At 49.2% G+C, this 25,150-nt stretch overlaps 1 protein-coding gene across 2 annotated transcripts in view; it reads left to right on the top strand.

The window, feature by feature from the left end:
- Positions 1-25,150, top strand: part of wdpcp (WD repeat containing planar cell polarity effector) — a 322,735-nt gene that overhangs the window by 84,066 nt on the left and 213,519 nt on the right. For both annotated transcript variants that reach the window (XM_085981577.1, XM_085981578.1), the window contains exon 8: positions 1,974-2,107. In XM_085981577.1, the coding sequence (XP_085837703.1) occupies positions 1,974-2,107 (134 nt within the window). The remainder of the gene's footprint in view (positions 1-1,973; positions 2,108-25,150) is intronic.

Below are 25,150 nucleotides of genomic sequence, written 5' to 3'. Positions count from 1 at the left end.
CGGACAGGCACTCCCTGGTCGGACGACACACTGGCACTCCCACGGGGCAACACTGCAGCATGCGAGGGCCCCGGCGAATCCTGCCCGATCCAGCGAGGGTGGCAGCAGTCAGTGCTCGTGTGGCCTCAATCTGCGTCTGCATCAGACCAGCCACTGACTGCATGGCACCACTAAGCACTTGCGTGGAAGCCGCCTGTGCTGCACCGAAGTCCTGCAGACCCCTCGCCTGTGCTGCACCGAAGTCCTGGACACTCCTTGCCAGTGACTCAATGGAATCTGGCATCCTTGCCACTGCAGCCATGAGCTCTGTGCCTCTGCTCTGCCTGGGCGCCCATTTCAGCGAGTAGCCGCACCTCTTCTGCGCTCACTGTAGCAGGACTGGAGACCAGACTCTCCCTCCGGGGAGAAGGCCGCTGAGCTTCCCTACCCACCCGCCCCCCCGCGCCCCCCCCCCCCCCCCCCGCGTTGCTGCAGCCCGCTGGGCCCCGGAGCTTCACCCTCCTCAGACCTTTGCCCCCACCCCCCCGCTTCCCTCCAGGGAAGACTTGTCCCCATTATGGCCATGGGCTGCCTCGGCTGAGGGTGGCACTGCTGGTCCGGCTTGCTCTTCCTCCTCGCCTTCAGAATCACTCACAGTGGCAGCTTGAGGGCCCGCCTCCTCACCTGGCGAATCAGCATCTGAAAGCAGGGAGGTACAAGAGTTCCTTTAGCGTGAGGACAGGGCGGCAGCGAGGGAGGCATGAGTGCTGGAATGCAGTGTATTGGTTCGATAGTGGCAAAGGATGCTGGTGTGAGGCACAAGTGGAAGGAGAGAGGTCAAAAAGGCCGGCCTCCCCCGGTCTGTTGCTGCTGCCTCCTGTTATGGGCCAGCTTGCCCTGCAAGAAAAAGGACGAGCTCTGAGTACAGTGTGCAGCCCTGATCTTGGCTGCGATGCCTCCCACGGTGGAATAGCCCTTACCGTGTGAATCCCTGATCTTGGCTGCACTGCCTCCCATGGTGGAATAGCCCTTACAGTGTGAAGCCCTGATCTTGGCCGCACTGCCTCCCATGGTCGAATAGCCCTTAGTGTGTAAAGTGCTGAATGTGCGTGTGAGTTTTTTGAAAGGCCCATAGGTGTTGGATGAGGGCTGGGCATTGGGGCTTTCAGGGCCCTTTGGCCATAAAGTGAGGTGGACATGCAGGGATGAAGAGGGTACTCACCCTGACGACCCGAGTGAGGTCGTTGAACTTCTTCCTGCATTGCACAGGGGTTCTAGGCACCATGCTGCTGGAGGTCACTCTGTGAGACACCTCCCTCCAAGCTTTTCGATATTCGTTGGGCAGCGGCCTCCTGCCACTGTCCAGAAACAGGATAGATCGCCTGCGCTCCACTGCGTCAACCAGAACCTGCAAGGCCCCCTCACTGAACCGCTGCGCACGCTCCCTGGCCCTCTCCATGGTCCTAGGCGTTAGAATGTGGCAGCAGGTCTGTCCAGGCCGAGAATCAGGGCTCCGATGCGCAGGGTGTGGCTGCAAGCCAAGATCGAACCTCCCCTTTAAGAGCTGACCAGCGCCAGCGTGTCTGCGTGCAATCGCTAACTGGCCGCACCTGCGCTGCACCTGCCCTCAGTGTTGGCGCCTCGCTTCTCCGGCTTAGCGCCTTAAGACAGTCGTGCAGCGCCTGTTTTAGCGCTCCAAGCACCTCCTGGGGCGAAGCAGGTCAATTTAGCAGACGGTGGCGCTAAATTTCGCGCCTGCTCGAGTATAACGCCCCAAACGTGGCGATACTGAATTTCTCCCCCATAAATTTCACCAGCAAAAATGTATTTGTGGACCATGGCTACCATTGCCAGGAAAATGCCTGTCAGTGTTTCTATGGTTGATAAAATGATTAATAAACTTTGGAAACCAGATTATATAGGAGTCAGACTGGAAAAGCAAGATTATAGAAACTGAATGAATCTCATGGTTTTGATCTTTTGGCTTTGTCCAGCTGTACTTGCAGACAATTTTATGATCATAGCTTTTCTGGAGACCAGCAAGCTTTGCTTTGTCCAATTTACAAAGAAACAAAGTTCCCCAGACGTCAACAGAAGAATCGAAAAGCTTTCCTCTTCTGATCTTAAGGTATGTGTAACTATTCTATTCAATTTTATCTGTATTGACTTAATTCATTTATCCTATACTAGCAGGGGAGCCCCGCGTTGCAGGGCAATTTTGGGGCTGGTGGATGTGTGGGCTGGGAGCCTGGGACTGGATTTGGGTTGTTGGCAGTTTCCAGGGCTTTTTTGGGCCTGGTGGATGTGTGGGCCAGGAGCCTGGGACTGGATTTGGGCTGTCGGCAGTTGGAGAAGCCTAGGCCCATTTTGCACTGTTTTTTAACCTAAACATTTCTAGCTTTTAATACCTTCAAAGATGAAAGTTAAAGTACTTATAAAACATTTTTGGTAAATCTTTTTCAAAAAAAATAAGATACTAACCTCGATGAGCATATTTTTAGGTTGAGGCAATGGGGTTTTTAGCTTGAGGCAATGGCTGCCAGATCCCTGAGCTGAGAATGGTTAGTCCCGCCCACACACACATCGATTGGTCAACCATCAGGTGACTGAACTGTAGGATTGGTCAATCATCACGGCACAGGATTGGTCAACCTTGACGTCAGTCAATGCTAATGAGTGGATAATGAGTGGAATTTTGATGGTTTTTTGTATAATGTGCGAACAATTTTTGTCCGACCAAAAAGTAAATACGCCTACAAGAGTCCCCTAATGATGAGCTTTCTTTTGATATAACATATGTGTAGGTACGCTCTATAACTTTTGATTGTATAGCCGGACAGAGAGATAGACAGAGAGGCATATCCTTTTATTTATATATATATATGTACCATCAGATAGAGTGGCCATTGGAGAAAATCATTGGGGCAGTGTCCTGCCAGAAGCATTATACTCTCTAAAGTAATGTAAGAATTGTGTGCTCTTTCCCCAATTGAAACTAGCTTAACAGCATTGTCTTTGTTTCAAATCCATCAAGAAACTGAGTTTTCAGGCCTCCCGCCCGGTGCAAATCGGGCAGTATCGCCCCGAGATTGGCGGGCAGTGACCTACAGCCCTGTTTCTGCCGGCGCTATGGCCACGGCAACATTTCCCCGTGGGTACCGCTGGACGACAGGAACTGTCCCGAATCGGGCGGTACCGCATCTCAAATACTAATTTGGGTCTTATGACGTACATAGGACCCGACTTACCTTCTTGCAGTCCAGATGCGGGGCGACCAGGCGGTCCAATACTAGCGCTGTGCGAGAGTAGGTGGGGTGCCCTGGTACCCTGCCAGAGTGCCAGTTACTCGTTGTGTGCCTTGACACTGGTTGTCTACAAGCTGTGACCATGTTAGGGGAAGAGTAGTGGCATTACTCCTGACATCCACAGGGATTGCTGGATAACAGGACCTGGAAACTTAACTGATTTTGTTTCCCTGCCCTAACCCAATGGTGTTGAGCAAATTCATAGAATGTTAGAATAGTATAGCACAAAAGGAGGCCATTCCGCCCATCAAGTCTGCACCGCCTCTTTCGAAGAGCAATCCAGTTAGTTCCACTCCCTTCCTCTTTCCCCATATCCCTGCATTTTTTTCTCCTTCAGGTATTTATCCAATTCCCTTTTGAAGGCTACTGTCAATTTGTATCCACCACCCTATCAGGCAGTGCACTCCAAATCCTAATCACTTACTGCGTAAAAAAGTTTTTTTCATGTCGCCTCTGGTTCTTTTGCCAATCATCTTAAATCTGTGCGCTCTCGTTATCGACCCATCAGCCATTGGAAACCGTTTCTCTTTATTTACTCTATCTAAACTCTTTATGATTTTGAACACCTCTATCAAATCTCCTCTTAGCCTTCTCTGCTCTAAGAAGAACAAACCAAGCTTCTCCAGTCTATCCACGTCACTGTAATCCCTCATCCCTGGAACCATTCTAGTAAATCATTTCTGTACCTTCTCCAAAGCCTTCACATCCTTCCTAAAGTGTGGTGCCCGGAATTGGATACAATATTCTAGCTGGGGCTGAACTAGTGTTTGCCATGGCTCAATTGAGTCAAAGTTGTGGGTTCAAGTCCCACTCCAGAGACTTGAGCACAAAAATCTAGGCTGGCACTCCAGTGCAGTACTGAGGGAGTGCTGCACTGTTGGAGGTGCCGTCTTTTGGATGAGACGCTAAACCGAGGCCCCATCTGCTCTCTCAGGTGGTTGTAAAAGATCCCATGGCACTATTTCGAAAAAGAGCAGGGGAGTTATCCCGTAGCCAATATTTATCCCTCACATCGTTTCTGATGCTCCTGATTGCTGCTGCTCTCCACGATGCCTGCAGAGAGACAAAAGGCAGCTCCCCGATTTAACAAAGAATCCCTCCATGTTTTTGTGGAGGGAGTCGGAGGACGTCAGGAGGTCCTATACCCAGGTGATGGAAGAAGGAAACCCCCTCAGCAGACAAAGGCAAACTGGCTGCAAATAGCTGAGAAGCTCAGTGCCAGGTCCATGGTTAGACGCACCTGGGTCCAATGTAGGAAGAGGTTCAATGATCTCCTGCACTCTGGAAAAGTGAGTATAAAAGCACACTTGCCTTAATTCTGCTATGCCTGTCATCATATCCCCATCACTCTGCATTGCCAACCTTACTCCTGCACATTATAACTCAACCCAACATCCCTTGATCCCTTGCAGCATCACCCATCCCTCTCTCCCTATGTACAGAATCACTTCCCCATCTAACTATGCACCCCTCACACCCACCCTCAAGGTTATGCAATGACAACAACTAACAACTCAAAAGGAGGGAACTTGGTAATGGGAACTGACTCCATCACAGTCTCCCTCTAAACATCTATCGTATCCATTCTTTACACTCATTCCATCACTCTCACTGAAACTTCACTTCTTTCCCTCATTGCAGGAAAAGAGAGCCCACAATAAGAGGGAGAGGGAGAGAACAGGAGGAGGATCGCCATCCTTCTCGCAGCTCATCCACGCTGAGGAGACCGCTCTCGACGTAGCAGGATCAGTGGAACAGCTCGAAGTGGGGGACGGAGAGATGGGCTCAGTAGAACAACCTGGTGACAATGCTTCTCCATCTAATTTGACTTTCATGAGTGACATATATGGGATCTGATGTCAATAGAAATTGAATGCTCATCATGTGCACAATGGGATGTGTCTGCAATCTACATATCACATGTCTAACTCATGTCTTTACTCTCCCACAGGACCAGCAAGAGCCCCCCTCCCTACTGTCCAGGAGGAAGAGCAGCGTCAGCAGAAATGAGCGCACCCAGCACCAGCGCAGAGACGCACACCTCGGTGGGTCGTTTGCGAGATAGAGTAGTGTTGTCACCTGGTGTCTCACAACTCACAAGTGAGCAGGAGCAGATGGTGGAGATGGGGACAGCAATGGAGTGTCCTTGTTGGAGGCCGCAGGACGCTCCTAGTTCTGCTCAGCTGCATGCAGACGGTGAGCCTCGGGGGCCATCCAGAAAGAGAGTGGTGCTGGAGTTTCAGGAACAAGTGCAGGAGGCTCTGACTGGGTTTGCAACCACGGTGACTGTGAGTGTGCAGAGAATGGAGGAGTCCATCTCAAACATGAGCAATGCCGTGGTGCACTCAATGGCGAATGTAGGTACCGCCATGGAAAGGATGGCAACCTCCATGGAGGACATAAATCGCCAGACTCAAAACAACATGGTGACTCTTCTAAATAGATGGTCAGCTATGGAGGATAGATGGGCATCTATCGTGGAGAGGAACCAGAGGTCCATGGACATCCCCGTTATGAGGACTGTCAGTACAGAGACGGGTCCTCATGGCCCTACTGATGTGCAGCAAGGTGCTCTCCAGCTATTTGCTAGCAGAGAAGTGTGCATGGCCCGTGAGAGGGATGATGGTGGGAGGCGACATGCAAGTGGAGGCTCCTCTCCAAGCGCTCATACTTCCATCCCCTTACCAACACCTTGGTCAGAGCCCCAGATGACTACCCGAGCAGTGATGGCCGAGTCTGCCCCTGTGCAGCCGCAGGAGGAGCAAACTTTGGCAGGCCTTCACAGGCTCCAAAACCCAGAGGACGACTGCCAAAGGCACTGCAGGGAAGTGAGCAGGCTGTCTCTACATCTGCTGAAGCCACAGGGGTAACACCATGTAGAAGTGCGCGTAAGAGAAAGCTGACACATAAATAATCACAAGGGTTCTCACTTGGGTGTTCTGCTAGAATTCAATGTTAAGTTTTTGTTCTTTTATTCTGTTGGAATAAATGAATATGAATGTTTGACATCGTTTCCATATGTGTGCTCACAATTTGAGGTAGCACAGTGAAGGGTGAGGGCGCCTTTTATGTCCAGCAATGCAGGTGACAGTGGATATAGAGTTAACACCACACACTTGCAGCCTCGAGACAGAATGTGACTCCCAAATCGTTAAATTAGCAACCCCTGACATTTGAAATTGAGCAGTTGTGAGAGTGCAGCTTTAGACTGCAGTTGCAGCTGTGAAGTATCCAGCTCATTGGTCCTCCCGACACACTAACCTGGCGTGATCTCCAGACATTGTGAAACCCATTGAAAATGTTGGAAAATTGCAAAAGGCTGTCAAAATTGCAGTTAACAAGCACTTAACAAGGAGTTAAGTGCCTTAAATCCCTTAACTGCCGCTTGGTGTCGGGTCTGTTGTGAAATCGCAGACCCGACACTCTTGAAACTGACACAGAGGCGGGTTCATGGCAAGTTTCCAACACGCCGTCAGTCATTGCAACTTTAACAACTGACCCGCCTCCGAACCCGCCCACTGAGCACCAGCAAAATCACGGCCTACATTTTAAAAAAAGTACTTCATTGGCAGTAAACCAGTGGTCGTGAAAGGCGCTATATAAATTCAGGTTCTTCTGCTGCTGCTGTTGTTGTTGTTGCATCATCCCTATTGCTATCCCAGCTAAGATCAGTTAACTCAACGGCCCAGAAATTCGAGTCGGGGGCTTGCCGCGCGTGTAAGCCCCCGATCTGCACTTACCCGACGCGCCGGCCGTTGAGCTTCAGGGACGCCTGGAATTGCTGTTTTAAAATGTTGACTCCCGGGCAGCGTCTGACGTCACGCCGCCCAGGAGTGCAGCCAGCGCGAAGCCTGTAGCGCGCTGTGCAACTGAGACACGCCCCTTGAGGTCTCAGTTTAACAGGACACGCCCCCAATGTTTCTGCCAAGCTGCTGAGCATTTTTACATGCAAAGCAGCAGTTTAAATAGGTTTTTGGAAGTTTTTTGAAGCTTTTGGTAACTTTTATAAACTTTTAAAAACGTTTACATTATTTTGAAGAATCTGAAGTAGTTTTAAACAGAATTAAAGCAATTTAAAGACTTTTAAAAGCCCTAAAAGAATTTTTTAAATTCCATTTATTTATTTAGCAATGTCGTCGTCATACGTGTCTTCACACTGTTCCCTTTGGGGAACTGTATGAAGTGGTGGAAGGATTTATGGCCATGATTAACGCTCATTCCGTGACCGTAACCATCTTTGAACCAGCCATTAGGGCGGTTAGTCCTATGGCGGGAGGGTTTTACGGGCTCCCACAAGCTATACAAGGAGGGGGGGCCACCCACACCCACGGACGCAAATATCCCACTGGATGTCAACCCAGAATTTAGAGCCGGAGCTCCGACTCCACTTGCCGGGACTGTCTGGAGCGGGGTTCGAAACCCTACCCTGATCTGGCCCAGCGGCGGGGATCCTACCGCTATGCCAAAGGCCCAATCCGATTAGCAACGTGAAATGGCTGGAATGAGCAAAGTTCACGGCATTAAAAGAACTCACAATTGAACTGATGATGACCTCAGCAATCTCCTCAAGGAGGTGGAGGCGCAGCGCCTGCTCATCATTGGTAATGAGAAGTCAAAGGTGCCGCAAAAAGGGCAGATGATAGCTTGGTCTTTCAAGTGGCAGCATAGGGCTCCAGTCACGGGGAGGGAAAAGGCGCAGGAAACGTATGGGTGTCATCTTTTGTGCGGAGTGGGCCTTTTGCGTAGCAGTAAGCATCCCCGCCGCTGGGCCAGAAGGAGTAGGGTTTCGAACCCCACTCCAGACAGTCCCGGCAAGTGGAGTCGGAGCTCCAACTATAAATTCTGGGTGGACGTCCAGCGGGATACTTGCGTCCGTGGGTGTGGGTGGCGCCCCCCCCCCCCCTCAGATGGGTTGTGGGAGCCCGTAAAACCCTCACGCCATAGGACTAACCACCCTAATGGCTGGTTCAAAGATGGTTACGGTCACGGAATGAGCGTTAATCACGGCCATAAATCCTTCCACCACTTCATACAGTTCCCGAAAGGGAACAGTGTGAGGATACGTACGACGATGACCTCTTGCGCAATGCACCTCCTTGGACCCTCAGTCGCAGATGCGAGGGGGCAAATCGTGCAATTGTTAAATTTTTCATTTTATTGACATGTAAAATGTTGGCCCAGTAATTCCCTTCCAAATACGGTCGGGGTACTTGCGCGTCTGGCTGGAGGAAATGCCGGTTTTCAGCATGCACAGCGCATGCGGGGAAAACCGGCATTTCCTGTCCTCTGAACGAAGGGGTTCAGAGGCAGAACGCGTGCGCAGTAAAATTCGCCGCTTTCATCCATGCTTTCAGTGAGGTCAAGTCCTTACAAGTTACACATGAAAAAAGCATGGGTACAGTTGCTCCAGAGGCTGCGGAGGAAGATATTTCTTATCGTGGAGCTTCTGAAAGTATGTATGTCTGTATATATTCCTTTGCGTGTTATGTATATATTCCTTTACTTATGTGTATGAATGTATTATTTAATTATGACTTTCAGAGAAAGTAACTTATTGGAAAATCATAATTAAAAACATACATTCATACACATAAGTAAAGGAATATAAAACATACATATACGTAAAGGAATATATGCGGACATACATACATAATTACTTACTGATGAAAAGTTTCTTTCTTAAAAGTGCTGGAAATGTTACATTACTCATTTTAGAACACTCATTTTCACATTCCATTCACACAGCCACAATTGCTCCTTCTACCTACCGTTCTGAAAACCCGTTTAAAAAAAAAAAAAAAAAAAAAAAAAAAAATTTAAACTTTAAAACTTACTTAAAATTTCTTAAAATAACTTCCCTCCCTTTCCCAAACAAAAATATTGCCTTTCAGAAGCTCCACGATAAAATATATCTTCCTCCGCAGCCTTGGAACAACTTTACACATGCTTTTTTCAAGTGTAACTTGTAAGGACTTACCCTCGTTGAATCCATGAATGAAATCGACGAAGTTCACTACGCAAGCGCTGCCTGTGCAGTCGCACGCGCTGTGCCTATGAACCCCTTCGTTCCGAGGACTGGAAATGCCGGCGTTCCCCGCATGCGCTGTGCATGCTGAACGCCGGCATTTCCAACGGTCAGATGCGTGAGTACCCAGACCGTACTCACGCATTTGGTCACGAATTTCTGGCCCAACATATTCAATGATTGAACCTGGAACCTCCAGGTCTGTATAACTCAGCTAATCAATGGGTAAACTTGCTGAATCACTGGGGAACCCTAACTCTTAACATTATTTGTAATAAAAGATTTATTTAATGTACATATTTTAGCAACAACATTTATGTTATTGTAATAGTTACATCAGACATATCACTAGCAATATTAGGGAATTTTTCAGTGTCAGTGTGTCAGTTGAAATCTTAAATGGCTAGCCTGGAAGCACAGAGCTGTGGGAGTAGGGTGCTTTTAAGAGGATATTGTAGGAATTAACGAATTCCTACGAATAACGGAGATCGACGCAAGAGAACAATCAAACAGGTCTTTACTCAACGGAGATGCCACAAGGACTGATTGGGCAGTCCCGTGGTTTGCGACGTGACGTCATCGCGTTTGCCCGCGTTTTCCCGCGCTCTTAAAGGGGCCACGCCCCGTACATGCAAACTCTATATACAAAACACAGTAATGCCTAACACAATGGTACAGGTTTAGGCTGGTGTTAGAACATCGTTAAAGAGAATTATATACAGTTAGCCAGAGTCATTCAGTGGTTCTGCCACATGCGCCCCCCCAGAATTCGCTTTAACGGACAAAGTCAAACGGTGAGGGGGTCTGACAAGCCTGTCAGAACGATTCCTGTACTCTCGGGGCGGCTGGCGGTCTGGCGGGCGGTCGCACTTGGTCTGCCGTAACGACGACGGGTGGCCGACCCCGTCTTGGCGGTTGTGCTGTCTCGACGGGGCGGTCGAGGTCCAAATGTGCTGGCTTTAAGCGGTCGACCAAAATGTGGTCCGCTTTGCCACCAACATCTACCGTGAAGGTTTTGTCCCCTGCTTCCAACACGCGGAAGGGACGGGTATATGGGGCCTTGAGCGGATCCCTATGTGCGTCATGGCGAATAAAAACGTATTCAGCCTTGTGAAGCTCCGTGGGAACGTGTGGCCCATGGTGCGAAGTGGGCACCGGTGCAAAACATCTGGCCGCCTCTTGGTGACTAGCAAGCTGGGCAGACGCGGACCATTGCTCCGTCGATGATGGTAGGAAGTCCCCTGGGACCCGCAGTGGCTGACCATACACAAGCTCCACTGATGAAGAGTGAAGGTCTTCTTTGGGGGCCGTGCGAAGGCCCAACGGGACCCACGGTAGCTTGTCTGCCCATCCAGCGTCCTGGAGGCTGGCTCTCAGGGCGGCCTTCATTGACCAGTGGAAGCGTTCGCAGAGGGCATTCGCCTGTGGGTGGTAGGCTGTGGTGCGGTGTAATTTGACACCGAGTCCTTGGGCCACTGCATTCCAGAGTTCGGAGGAAAACTGCGGTCCCCTGTCTGATGAAATATCGGCGGGTACTCTGAAACGGGTGATCCAGGAGGAAATGAACGCCCTGGCCACATCCGCCGAAGTTGTGGATGACAGGGGGACCACCTCTGGCCATCTGTTGGTGTGGTCAACCATGGTCAGGATGTGTGAAAAACCATGGGAGGGTGGGAGTGGTCCTACCAGGTCCACGTTGACGTGGTCAAAACGTCGCTCCGGAACTGTGAAGGCGGCCAACGGAGCTTTGATGTGGCGCTGTACCTTGGCCTTTTGGCAGACCACGCAGGTGTTGGCCCAGTCGCGGACATCTTTATGCATGCCATGCCATACAAATTCCGCTGACATCAGTTTCTGAGAGGCCCTCATTCCAGGGTGTGACAACCCATGTATGGCGTCGAACACTTTGCGGCGCCAGACGACCGGCACGACAGGGCGAGGATCCTGTACGGAGACGTCACACAACAGCGTGGTACCTGCCGAATGGAACTTGACGTCGGCCAACTGGAGGCCAGTGATGGCCGTTCGGTAAGCTTGGACTTCCGGGTCTGAGGCTTGGTCCGCTGCCATGAGGGCGTAGTCGATGCCCAAATGAACCGTATTGACGATTGCGCGGGAGAGGCAGTCCGCCACCCGGTTGTCCTTACCTGCCACGTGCCGTATATCCGTGGTGAATTCGGATATGTAGGTCAGTTGACGCTGCTGTCGGGCTGACCACGGTTCGGCGGTCTTGGACATTGCAAAGGTCAGCGGCTTATGGTCCACAAAAGCGGTGAAAGGACGTCCTTCCAGAAGGAACCGAAAATGGCGGATGGCCAGAAAAAGGGTGAGCAACTCCTGGTCGAATGTGCTGTATGCTCTCTCGTTCTGCCGTAGTTGACGGCTGAAGAATGCCGACGGCTGCCACGTCCCGTTCACCCACTGCTGTTGCACGGCACCGACTGCGTAGTCCGACGCGTCGGTGGTGAGGGCGATGGTGGCTCCTGGCAGCGGGTGTGCCAGCATAGTCGCAGCGGGTGTGCCAGCATATTCGCGTTGGCTAAGGCGCTTTTGGTGTCGGCGAACGCTCGGGCCATGTCATCCGTCCAGTCTACCGGGTTCTTGCCAATCTTGCCCTTGGCCTTGTACAGGGGCTGCATGAGTAGTGCCACCTTAGGCACAAAACGGTGGTAAAAGTTTACCATGCCTAGGAATTCCTGCAGGGCCTTTATGTTCTGCGGGCATGGAAAGGATGTCACTGCCTCTACCTTCAAAGGTAAAGGAACCGCTCCCTCTGAGGTGATGCGATGCCCCAGGAAGTCAATTTGGTGCAGGCCAAACTGACACTTGGCATGGTTGATAATCAGGCCGTGTTGGCGGAGGCGTCGAAAAAGGGTGCGTAGGTGACAGGTATGTTCTTCCTTAGTAAGACTGGCAATTAGAATATCGTCCAGGTAGACGACGAGGAACTTGAGGTCCCGCAGCACGGAGTCCATCAGGCGTTGGAAAGCCTGGGCGGCGTTCTTTAACCCAAACAGCATCCGTAAAAACTCGAAGAGGCCGAATGGGGTGATGACTGCGGTCTTCTGGACGTCTTGTGGATGAACTGGGACCTGGTGGTAGCCTTGGACGAGGTCGACTTTTGAGAATACGGTGTTCCCTGCCAAATGGGCAGAGAAATCCTGGATATGGGGGATCGGGTACCGATCAGGAGTGGTGGTGTCGTTTAGTTGTCGATAGTCGCCGCATGGCCGCCATCCGCCGCCAGGCTTTAGGACGATATGGAGGGGTGAAGACCAGGGACTATTCGACCGCCGAATAATCCCTAACCGTTCCATGGTTGCGAACTCCGCCTTTGCGACCGCCAGCTTGCCAGGTTCTAGGCGCCGGGCCCGCACCATGTTCCGTGGCTGTGGAGGAGAACGTGGGTCTTGTCAGGTCAGGGAATTCGCTGAGCAGGCGAGCGAACTCATCAGGAGTCGGGAATGCACAGGAGACGGTGCATGACGTAGTGTTACTGCGATAACACGGACGAGAATTAAAAGTTGCTGCGTTGATCAGCCGCCAGTTCCTAACGTCGACTAGGAGGCTGTTGGCGCACAGGAAATCCGCGCTGAGGAGGGGCTGGGAAACTTTGGCTGTAACAAACTCCCAGTGAAAACATTGCCCCCCGAGGCACAACTCCAGTCGCCGTCTGTCGAATGTCCAAATTGTTCCGCCATTGGCCGCTTCAAGGGCGGGGCCGTGATTCCCCGTCTGTACATCGAGGGCGGACGCGGGTAAAATGCTGCACTGTGCTCCTGTGTCACACAGAAAACGACGACCGGAGAGAGTATCAGTGATGAAGAGCAATTTTCCCGCATTGCCGATCGCCATCGCGGCCGCGGGGTGCCCGTTCGACCCGTTCCTCGGTGGTCGCAGTGCCAGTCATTGTTTTTTGGGGGGGAAACTGCAAGGAGGGCGGCAACGCTTCGTTTTCGCGCCGAACTACGCGTGGTAGAAACAGCCCAGCAGGCGGACGAGCTGGGGCGGTGTCTGCGGGGGATGGGTGCCTCGTGGTGGCGCAGTACTGCCGAGTTACAGCGAAAATTTTGCCAGCCTCCGCAGCGGGTGTTGCGCAGTCTTCAGTTTCAGATCTGGCCAGGGCAGCTTGTACCTGTTCAGGCAGTTGGCTGGGGAAAATCTCGCGGAATAGGGAACATTCCCGTTCTGAGCCCAGGAGTGTGAACATTTGGCTCATCAACTCTGAAGGCTTGGAGTCCCCGAGCCTGGGCATAGCGAGTAATCGACGGGCGCGCTCCGATTTTGTGAGCCCGAAAACCTGCAGTAACCGCGCTTTGAGGGTTTCATACTTGCGCTCCGTTGGGGGGTTTTCGAGGAGGCTGATCTGAGAGGCGGTAGAGCTGTCGAGTGCGGAGACCACGTAAGGATATTTGGTCTGATCCGCATCGATGTTCCGCAGGGCGAACTGGGCCTCGACCTGAATAAACCACGAGGGTGCTTGCTGCTCCCAGAACTGTGGTAGCTTTAGCGAAACGGCGTTTGCTTCCATGTTGTGCTCTTCTTTTGTGAAAACGTTCACAAAAACGGGGTCACCAATGTAGGAATTAACGAATTCCTACGAATAACGGAGATCGACGCAAGGGAACAATCAAACAGGTCTTTACTCAAAGAAGATGCCACGAGGACTGACTGGGCAGTCCCGTGGTTTGCGACGTGACGTCATCGCGTTTGCCCGTGTTTTCCCGTGCTCTTAAAGGGGCCACGCCCCGTACATGCAAACTCTATATACAAAACACAGTAATGCCTAACGCACTGGTACAGGTTTAGGCTGGTGTTAGAACATCGTTAAAGAGAATTATATACAGTTAGCCAGAGTCATTCAGTGGTTCTGTCACAATATTGCCTATTGTACACATCATTGTGTGGTACTTAGCCATTCAGACCACAAAGGTTCCAATACGATAGCAAAATACTGCGGATGCTGGAAATCTAAAACAACAACAGAAAACGCTGGAAAAACTCAACAGGCCAGGGCAGCATCCGTGGAGAGAGAAAAACGGAGTTAACGTTTCAGGTCGAAGACCCTTCGTCAGAACTGGAAAAAAAGAAGGAAACGGGATAGATTTTAAAGCAAGTGGGGGCTGGGGAAAGGGGGGGAGATAAAAGAACAAAAGGGAAGGTCAGAGATAGGATAGAAAGCAGGAGAGATTAAGAGACATTGAGAGATATTCAAGGAATAAAGGATGGCTCCAGATGAAGTGTGAATGGCCCTGGCAGAATGAAGGACAGCTGCCATGTGGGAGGGAAGAAAAAAACCAGACGAAAGTGTGGATTAAAAAAAAGAAAGGGAAAAAATATAAATGTAATATATGTATATGTGATAGAGGCCGAGGTTATGATCTGAAATTGTTGAACTCTATGTTGAGTCCAGAGGGCTGTAGAGTGCCTAATTGAAAGATGAGGTGCTGTTCCTCGAGCTTTCGCTGAGCTTCCGTGAGGTGAGGTCTGAGTGGGAATGGGGCGGTGAATTAAAGTGACAGGCCACCGGGAGCTCAGGGTCCCCCTTACGGACTGAACGGAGGTGTTCCGCAAAGCGGTCACTCAATCTGCGTTTGGTCTCCCCAATGTAGAGGAGATCACATCGTGAGCAGCGAATACAGTATACTAGATTGCAGGAAGTACAAGTAAATCGCTGTTTCACCTGGAAGGGATGTTTGGGGCCCTGGACAGTGGGAAGGGGGGAGGTATAAGGGCATGTGTTGCATCTCCTGCGCTTACACGGGAAGGTGCCGGGCAAAGGGGAAGGGGTGCTGGGGGTGGTAGAGGAGTGGACTAGAGTGTCACGGAGGGAGAGGTCCCTACGGAATGCTGAAAGGGGAGGTGAGGGGAAGATGCGTTTGGTGGTGGGATCTCGCTGGAGGTGGCTGAAATGACAGAGGATGATCCGTTGAATGTGGAGGCTGGTGGGGTGAAAGGTGAGGACAAGGGGAACTCTATCATGGTTCCGGGAGGGTGGGGCAGGGGTGAGGGCAGAAGTGCGGGAGATAGAACGGACATGTTCTGATGTCAAGGATCGCAAGCTTCATCAACTCTTGAACACCAACGCCCCTCCGGAACCTTCTTCCCCTTCACTTTCCTCTGACCCCCTTTCTCCCCATCTTACACCCAGCCGCATTTTCACTATTTGACCTTCCCCTCTCTGACCCCGAACGATCAGTCCTCAGCAAAGGCCTGAGCTTCATCCCCTTACGCCCCCACCTCAATGAATTTCGAGCTCTGCACGATGCTGAGCTCTTTTTCCGCCACCTTCGCCTCCGTGCCCCCTCTTTGGCCAGGAGTCTTCCCCCTGCACGGCTGACCCTTTCTCCCACTTTCTGAATTCCCGTTCTACCTGGACCCCTCCCTCTGGCCTCTTACCCTCTCCAGATCTTTTCATTGCAAACTGCTGCCGTGACATCGGCTGTCTCCATTTCTCTGCTCCTCTCACTCACTCCAACCTACCTCCCTCTGAACTTGCAGCACTCCATTCTCTCAGATCCAACCCCGACATTGTCATTAAACCTGCTCACAAGGGTGGTGCTGTTGGTTTTTTGGCAAACCGACCCCTACCTAGCGGAAGCTGCACGCCAACTCTCCGACACCTCCTCCTACCTCCACCTGGACCATGACCCCACTACCGAACATCAAGCCACCGTTGCCAAGACTGTCACTGACCGCATCTCCTCTGGAGATCTATCGCCCACGGCTGCTAACCTCATAGTTCCCCAACCTCGCACAGCCCGCTTCTACCTCCTTCCCAAGATCCACAAACAGGACTGCCCTGGTAGACCCATCGTTTCAGCCTGTTCTTGCCCCACGGAACTTATCTCTTCCTATCTCAACTCTATCTTTTCTCCCCTTGTCCAGTCTCTTCCCACCTACATCCGCGACTCTTCCGTCGCCCTCCGCCACTTTAACAGTTTCCAGTTTCCTGGCCCCAACCGCCTCCTTTTCACTATGGACGTACAATCCCTCTACACCTCCATCCCCCACCAGGATGGCCTGAGGGCGCTCCGCCTCTTCCTTGAACAGAGGCCCAACCAGTCCCCATCCACCACCACCCTCCTCCGCCTGACTGAACTTGTTCTCACATTGAACAACTTCTCCTTTGACTCCACTCATTTCCTCCAAATCAAAGGTGTTGCTATGGGTACCCGCATGGGTCCTAGCTATGCCTGCCTTTTCGTGGGATATGTGGAACACTCTTTGTTCCAGTCCGACTCTGGTCCCCTCCCTCACCTCTTTTTCCGGTACATTGATGACTGTATCGGTGCCGTCTCCTGCTCTCGCCATGAACTAGAAAATTTCATTCACTTTGCTTCCAATTTCCACCCTTCCCTCACCTTCACATGTTCCATCTCCGACTCTTCCCTTCCCTTCCTCGACTTCTCCGTCTCCATCTCTGGGGATAGGTTATTGACAAACATTCACTACAAGCCCACTGACTCCCACAGCTACCTGGACTACAATTCCTCCCACCCCGCCTCCTGGAAGGACTCTATTCTTCTCCCAGTTTCTCCGTCACCGCAGCATCTGCTCTGACGATGCCACCTTCCATACCAGTGCTTCCGACATGTCTTCCTTTTTCCTAACCGAGGATTCCCCTCTACTGTGGTTGACACGGCCCTCGACCGTGTCCGTTCTATCTCCCGCACTTCTGCCCTCACCCCTGCGACCTCTCTCCCGGAACCACGATAGAGTTCCCCCTTGTCCTCATCTTTCACCCCACCAGCCTCCACGTTCAACGAATCATCCTCCGTCATTTCCGCCACCTCCAGCGTGACCCCACCACCAAACGCATCTTCCCCTCACCTCCTCTTTCAGCACCCTAGTCCACTCCTCTACCACCCCCAGCACCCCTTCCCCTTCACCCGGCACCTTCCCGTGCAAGCACAGGAGTTGCAACACATGCCCTTATACCTCCCCCCTTCCCACTGTCCAGGGCCCCAAACATCCCTTGTACTTCCTGCAATTTAGTATACTATATTCGCTGCTCACGATGTGGTCTCCTCTACATTGGGGAGACCAAATGCAGATTGGGTGACCGCTTTGTGGAACACCTCCGTTCAGTCCGTAAGGGGGACCCCGAGCTCCCGGTGGCCTGTCACTTTAATTCACCGCCCCAGTCACACTCCGACCTCACCATCCTCGGCCTCTTGCATTGTTCCACGGAAGCTCAGCGTAAGCTTGAGGAACAGCACCTCATCTTTCGATTAGGCACTCTACAGCCCTCTGGACTCAACATAGAGTTCAACAATTTCAGATCATAACCTCGGCCTCTATCACTATATATATATTCCCTTTCTTTTTTTTAATCCACACTTTCGTCTAGGTTTTTTTCTTCCCTCCCACATGGCAGCTGTCCTTCATTCTGCCAGGGCCATTCACACTTCATCTAGAGCCATCCTTTGTCCTTGAATATCTCTCAATGTTTCTTAATCTCTCCTGCTTTTTATCCTATCTCTGACCTTTTGTTCTTTCATCCCCTCCCCCTTTCCCCAGCCCCCACTTGCTTTAAAATCTATCCCGTTTCCTTCTTTTTTTCCAGTTCTGACGAAGGGTCTTTGACCTGAAACGTTAACTCCGTTTCTCTCTCCATGGATGCTGCCCTGGCCTGTTGAGTTTTTCCAGCGTTTTCTGTTGTTGTTTCACAAAGGTTCCAAGTTCAATCCCTGGTTTTTGTCAAGCTACTCATCTTGGCCGAGGTGGCTGGAAGGACATAAGAACATAAGAACTAAGAGCAGGAGTAGACCAGACGGCCCTTCAAGCCTGCTCCACCAATCAATAAGATCATGGCTGATCTTTAACCTCAACTCCACTTTCCTGCGCTATCCCCATTTCCCTTGATTCCCTTAGTGTCCAAGAATCTGTCGATCTCGGTCTTGAATTAACTCAACAACTGAGCATCTACAGCCCTCGGGGGTAGAGAATTACAAAGATTCACAACCCTCTGAGTGAAGAAATTTCTCCTCATCCCAGTCCTAAATGGCCAACCCCTTATCCTGAGACTATGACCCCTGGTTCTAGACTCTCCAGCCAGGGGAAACATCCTCCCAGAATCTACCCTGTCAAGCCCTCTCAGAATCTTACACATTTCAATGAGAGCACCTCTCATTCTTCTAAACTCCAGGAGTATTACAGTTGGTCTCAGTGCCCCTGGGCTTGAGAAGAGGAAACCAGCCAGGGGTTCCTGCTCCTGATTACTACCCACTCATTCCTGCTGGAAAGTTTATTTATCTGGAAGTCAGGTTTAGTTAAAAAGTCTGTTCATTTACTGTCTAGGTTCATATATGAAGAAGAGCCACTCGGGAGAAGTAACTGTACCTCAATCGGTTTATTTCTATGCAACTTGTTTAGTCAGGTGCATAACAGTAATTTTGTTTGAATATGTTGTTTTGGAGGCCACAATTCAAGTATACTTAACAGGAGTGCAACATTAAGTTTTTAATCATTTTAACTGGTAATATTTATTCCAATGCAGCAGCTGAAAAACTATAAGTTCAATCTTTATGGCCTTGAAATTATGCTGTGTAAATGTGCATGTACATTATTTACAGTTCTTTTGTCTGCTATTTTAACAGAAATATTAACGCATTTATTTTAAATGGGTGATGTGTCTGTTAAAGTAGCAGAAAGGTAAATTGTGTATCTCTATGCAGTACCGAGGGGAAGCGGAACAGGCACGAAGGGCTGAATGGCCTACTCCTGTTCCTATGAGTGGATACTTTTGTCTATTTTGAATTTCCACAATTAATGGGATCTCACGGTTGAGGCGCTTCCCCTGAGGCAGTAGTGTAAGTAACTAGGGGGCACAGCAGCAGGAGGCGGCATTGGTTCCAGCATCTAATAACGTTCCCTCAGCTTCTATTACTGTGAATGCAAGAGGCAACAGTGAGATTTTACTCTTTGAATTAATTTATAATCTATCAGCTATATTTCCTGCCTCCCTTCTGGAATCTGCCTGTGGGGTGTCTTTGCTGATAATTTACATTTTAGTTGTGCTTAGTTGTATTGTTATACTAATACCGTTTAATGATTAGGATATTGTCAAGCTAAGCTCGCAAAATATGAAATACGATAATGTATTACAAATACTCTTCTATTCCCATGGTATAGTTTTATCATTGAATTTTATATCAAGACTACAGTTTATATACGTATCATATTATGCCTATTGTGATGCATTACAATATGGCAAACTTTAATAGAATAGTCGGAGAGGTTATACCTGCTGCTTCCCTCCTAAAGCTTGAACCTCCTGTCTTGATTGATTGATGTCTGGTCGAAAGAACTGAGAATAGCCACCTGAAGAGGGCGCTGTTATAAATCATGAAGGAAAGCTTGCAAGGTTTCAAGTTTAAAAACTCCCGTTAAACACTCCAGTGCTAGATCCCTCTGAGATCTCTGCACGTCTCCAATTCTGGCCTCTTGCGCTTCCCAGATTTTAATCGCTCCACCATTGGCGGCTGTGCCTTCAACTGCCTAGGCCCTAAGCTCTGGAATTCACCGCCCCTCTCTAGTGCCCCCTCTCCTCCTTTAAGATGCCCCTTTGACCTGTCCTAATGTCTCCTTATGTGTCTCGGTGTCAAATTTTATTTGATAATCTCCTTGGGACATTTTACTACATCAAAGGCGCTATATAAATGCAAGTTGTTGTTGTTGTTAAAGGGACAAGCACTGTTGTGATTTCCTAGTTAGGGAAGATTAAATATATAGAAAAGGCAAAATGATTTCTGATTTACAAAAAATAATAAGTGACTCATTTAGTGTTAGAGCTGGATTAATATTATAGAAAAGGTAAGAGAAGTTGGAACAAAATTCAGAAAGTAGCAGCCAGACTAAGATATATGCTTTGGAAATAAAAACAGAAAATGCTGGAGAAACTCAACAGGTCAAGCAGCATCTGTGAAGAGAGAAACAGTTAACGTTTCAGGTCGATGATCTTTCATCAGAACTGACTATGCTTTGGAAAGTCAGCATTGAGGTTAAATGAAGAAAGGGCAGTCCTGTGCATAATTACTTTTATTTTTTTCATGAACTGTGCCACAAATAGATACGATCATTTAAAAGTTAAGTCTATCATTATGTAGATATGAAAGATGTGCAGGAATATTAAGATCTACCACCCTTCTCACCCTGGTGATGCTGGCATTGAGTTACAGATGGATCTGGGTTCTGCCCCAGATTATGCCCCATCATACTGCAATCACGCCCTGGTTTCACCACTCCAACCCCTCTCCCCCACCCCCCCCCCCCCCCCCACCCACCCACCGCCCCCCCCCGGCCACAAATCATGGAATTACTAGTCTCTTATTTTGAGTTTCTAACAGGTTGAAGGTGAAATATGATGGATGAAAAAATGTCAGTATGTTTAGTGATTTGATTAGTTCTCTACTAGCCAATCAACAGCAAGAAATTTGGATACAAGAAACTTGCACTGAATTAATCAGTGTGGTGCCTGAAATGTGACAGGAAGTGTGTGCAGATGTACAACTTTTAAATGATAGATAGATTGATTCATACAGACAGCTCTTGCAATGTATTCTAAATAGTTACAGCACCTGCATTTCTTCTATTGAGAAAATGCTTATTTGATATCCTAGATAAAGAACCGTTTCCCTTGTGAGATATGCCGAGATTTATTGATGTAATTGTGATCTGTGAGGGGAACAAACTCCTTTTTATGTGTCCACCTGCAGTGGATGAGGAATACACTATGGGGGTAATTTTCACCGTCACTGTCTGGGCATTAATCTGGCGGAGCAGATCGCCCACCTGTTGTAGAACTCACTTGATTCCAATGGGATGGAAATCAGGCCCTATTTATTTATGTTCGTGGAACTACTGTCTCCAAGGAGATCTCTTTAAAAACTTCTTTCCAAATCCTTTGTTGTGGAAATGTCCACCCCTGCTGTGCTCTCTCACCCCAGCACCCACCTTGCAACCACATAAACACTGACTCACCATGGGAGAGCTGTTGGTATTAAGTTGATATATATAACATATTGTTTGTTTTCAGTGGTTTAGTTCTTTTCCCGAGTGACTTCCAGCACAGGGATACTAGAAAAAGAGACTGTGTGAACAGTATTCCATAATTTGATATACTTGTGTTTTTGTACAAATGAGCAGCAATGCTGTCTAAGGTACAACAACAAGCACAAGAAGAAGAAGCACAAGAACAAGCACAAGAACAAGAAGCAGCACAGGACAACAAGAGGAAGAGGCACAAGCACCACAACCACAAGGCATTTCACAGGAGCGTTATCAAAATTTGACACTGAGCCACATAGGGTGATATTAGGAAAGGTTGACCAAAAGATTTGTCAAAGATGTAGGTTTTAAGGACCGTCTTAAAGGAGAAGAGAGAGGCGGAGAGGTTTAGGGAGGGAATTCCAGAGCATAGGGTCTAGGGAGCTGAAGGCGCAGCCACCAGTGGCGGAGCAGTGAAAATCAGGGGTGCGCAAGAGGCCAGAATTAGGGGAGCACAGAGATCTCGGAGGGTTGTAGGGCTGGAGGAAGTTACAGAGATAGGGAGGGGGCAAGGCTACGGAAGGATTTGAAAACAAAGATGAAAATTTTAAAATCAAGCCATTGCTGGACTGGGAGCCAATGTAGAATCGTACAAACATAGAAATTTACGGCACAGAAGGAGGCCATTCAGCCCATCGTGTCTGAGCTGGTCAAAAAAGCGCCATCCAACCTAATCCCACTTTCAAGCTCCTGGTCCATAGCCTTGCAGGTTACGACACTTCAAGTACTTTTTAAATGCGATGAGGGTTTCTGCCTTTGCCACCCTTTCAGGCAGTGTATTCCAGACCCCCACCGCCCTCTGGGTGAAAACATTAAACATAGAAACATAGAAGATAGGAGCAGGAGTAGGCCATTCGGCCCCTCGAGCCTGTTCCGCCATTTAATGAGATCATGGCTGATCATCCAAATTCAGTACCCTGTCCCTACTTTCTCCCCATATCCCTTGATCCCTTTAGCCTTAAGAAATATATCTAACTCCTTGAATATATTTAATGAATTGTCCTCAACTGCCTTGTGTGGTAGAGAATTCCACAGGTTCACCACTCCCTGGGTGAAGAAATTCCTCCTCATCTCAGTCCTAAATGGCTTACCCCTTATCCTTAGACTGTGACCCCTGGTTCTGGACTCCCCCGCCATCAGGAACATCCTTCCTGCATCCAGTCTGTCTAGTCCTGTTAGAATTTTATAAGTTTCAATGAGATCCCCTCTCATTCTTCTAAACTCTAGCAAATATAAGCCTAATCGACCCAATCTCTCCTCATACGTCATTCCTGCCATCCCAGGTATCAGTCTGGAGAATCTTCGCTGCACTCTCTCCATGGCAAGAACATCCTTCCTCAGATAAAGTGACCAAAACTGCATACTCAAGGTGTGGTCTCACCAAGGCCCTGTACAACTGCAGCAAGACATCCTTGCTCCTGTACTCAAATCCTCTCGCTACGAAGGCCAACATACCATTTGCCTTCTTAACCGCCTGCTGCACCTGCATGCTTACCTTTAGCGACTGGTGCACAAGGACACCCAGGTTTTGTTGCACTTCCCCTTTTCCCAATCTATTGCCATTCAGATAATAATCTGTCTTCCTGTTTTTGCCACGGAAGTGGATAACCTCGCATGTATCCACATTGGGCAGATGCACGGCCAATGCAGTATAATCACCCAACCTGTCCAAATCGTACTGGAGTTTCTCTGCATCCTCCTCACAGCACACATGCCCACCCAGCTTTGTGTCGTCTGCAAACTTGGAGATATTACATCTAGTGCCCTCGTCTAGATCATATATATATATATATCTATATCTTTAAAGCAGTTGGTCTGTCTGTCTGTCTGTGTGTCCGCTATACACTCAAAAGTTATAGAGTGCACCTACACATATATGTTATATCAAAAGAAAGGTTATGATCAGGGGAGTGTCATAGGCATATTTACTTTTTGGTCAGACAAAAATTGTTCGGACAGTACACAAAAAACATTCAAAAATCCGCTCATTAGCGGTTAACCAATCCTACCGCTCATTAGCGTTGAGTGACGTGATGGTTGACCAATCCTACAGTTCAGTGACTTGATGGTTGACCAATTGGTGTGTCACGGGCGGGACCTAATCCTGCAGCCTCCTGAAATTATCGCCGCCATTTTTTCCCCTGCTTTTCCTCAACAGCGAGCGGGGCAGCTGCGTCGGCCCGCCGGAGCGCGAGGTGAGTTGGGGTCACTCGGGCCGGGCCTCACAACCACTCGGCCCGAGACACAGAGCGGGGGAGCGGCAGCGGGCGGCCGTCAACCGTGCGGCCCTCTAAACTGCCCTGGCAACGCCGGGCCACCCCCAGCTTGTGAATGTTTGGGGTCCTAGCACCGATCCCTAGCATGAGTCACTGCCTGCTACTCGGAAAAAGACCCGTTTATGCCAACTCTTTGCTTCCTGTCTGCCAACCAGTTCTCTATCCAAGACAGTACCTTACCCCCAATCCCGTGTGCTTTAACTTTGCATGCTAATCTCCTATGCGGGACCTTATCGAAAGCCTTCTGAAGTCCAAATATACCACATCCACTGGTTCTCCCTTATCTATTCTACCAGTTGCATCCTCAAAAAATTCCAGTAGATTAGTCAAGCACGATTTACCTTTTGTAAATCCATGTTGACTTTGTCCGATCCTGTCACTGTTTTCCAAGTGCTCTGCTATTACATCTTTTATAATAGACTCTAGCATTTTCCCCACTACCGATGTCAGGCTTACCGGTCTATAATTCCCCATTTTCTCTCTACCATCTTTTTTAAATAGTGGGGTTACATTAGCTGTCCTCCAATCCATGGGAACTGTTCCAGAGTCTATAGAATTTTGGAAGATGACCAGCAATGTATCTACTATTTCTAGGGCCACTTCCTTAAGTACCCTAGGATGTAGATTATCAGGCCCTGGGGATTTATCGGCCTTCAATCCCGTCAATTTCCCTAACACCATTTCCCTACAAATACTGATTTCATTCAATTCCTCCCTCCCATTAGACCCTATGTTCCCGACATCTCTGGGAGGTTATTTGTGTCCTTTTTGAAGACAGAACCAAAATATGTATTTAATTGGTCAGCCATTTCTTTGTTCCCCATTATAAATTCCCCTGATTCTGAATGCCAGGGACCTACGTTTGACTTCACCAATCTTTTTCTCTTCACATATCTATAGAAGCTTTTACAGTCAGTTTTTATGTTCCCTGCAAGCTTACTCTCATAATCTATTTCCCCCCTCTTAATTAATCCCTTTGTCCTCCTTTGCTGAATCCTAAACTGCTCCCATTGCTCAACTCCCCTCTAATCCTTTTACTTTCGTTTAAATCTATGCCCCCTGGTTATTGGTCTCTCTGCTAAGGGAAATCGGTGCATCCTATCCACTCTATCTAGACCCCTCATGATTTTATACCCCTCAATTAAGTCTCCCCTCAGCCTCCTCTGTTCCAAAGAAAACAACCCCAGCCTATCCAATCTTTCCTTATAGCTAATATTCTCCAGTCCTCGCAACCGCCTCGTAAATCGCCTCTGCACCCTCTCTAGTGCAATCAGATCTTCCCTGTAATGTGGTGACCAGAACTGTACACAGTACTCTAACTGTGGCATAACTAGTGTTTTATACAGTTCAAGAAGAACCTCTCTGCTCTTCTATTCTATGCCTCGGCTAATAAAGGAAAGTATCCCGTATGCCTTCTTAACCACCTCTCCTGCTACCTTCAGGGATCTGTGGACATGCACTCCAAGGTCCCTCTGTTCCTCTACATTTCTCAGTATCCTACCATTTATTGTGTA

The sequence above is a fragment of the Somniosus microcephalus genome, chromosome 3 (genome assembly GCF_052327205.1).
Source record: "Somniosus microcephalus isolate GS21.2 chromosome 3, FLI_Smic_1.0, whole genome shotgun sequence".
NCBI lineage: Eukaryota > Metazoa > Chordata > Chondrichthyes > Squaliformes > Somniosidae > Somniosus > Somniosus microcephalus.
Note: the sequence above shows the minus strand (reverse complement) of the source record. Positions and strands in the feature narration are given on the sequence as shown.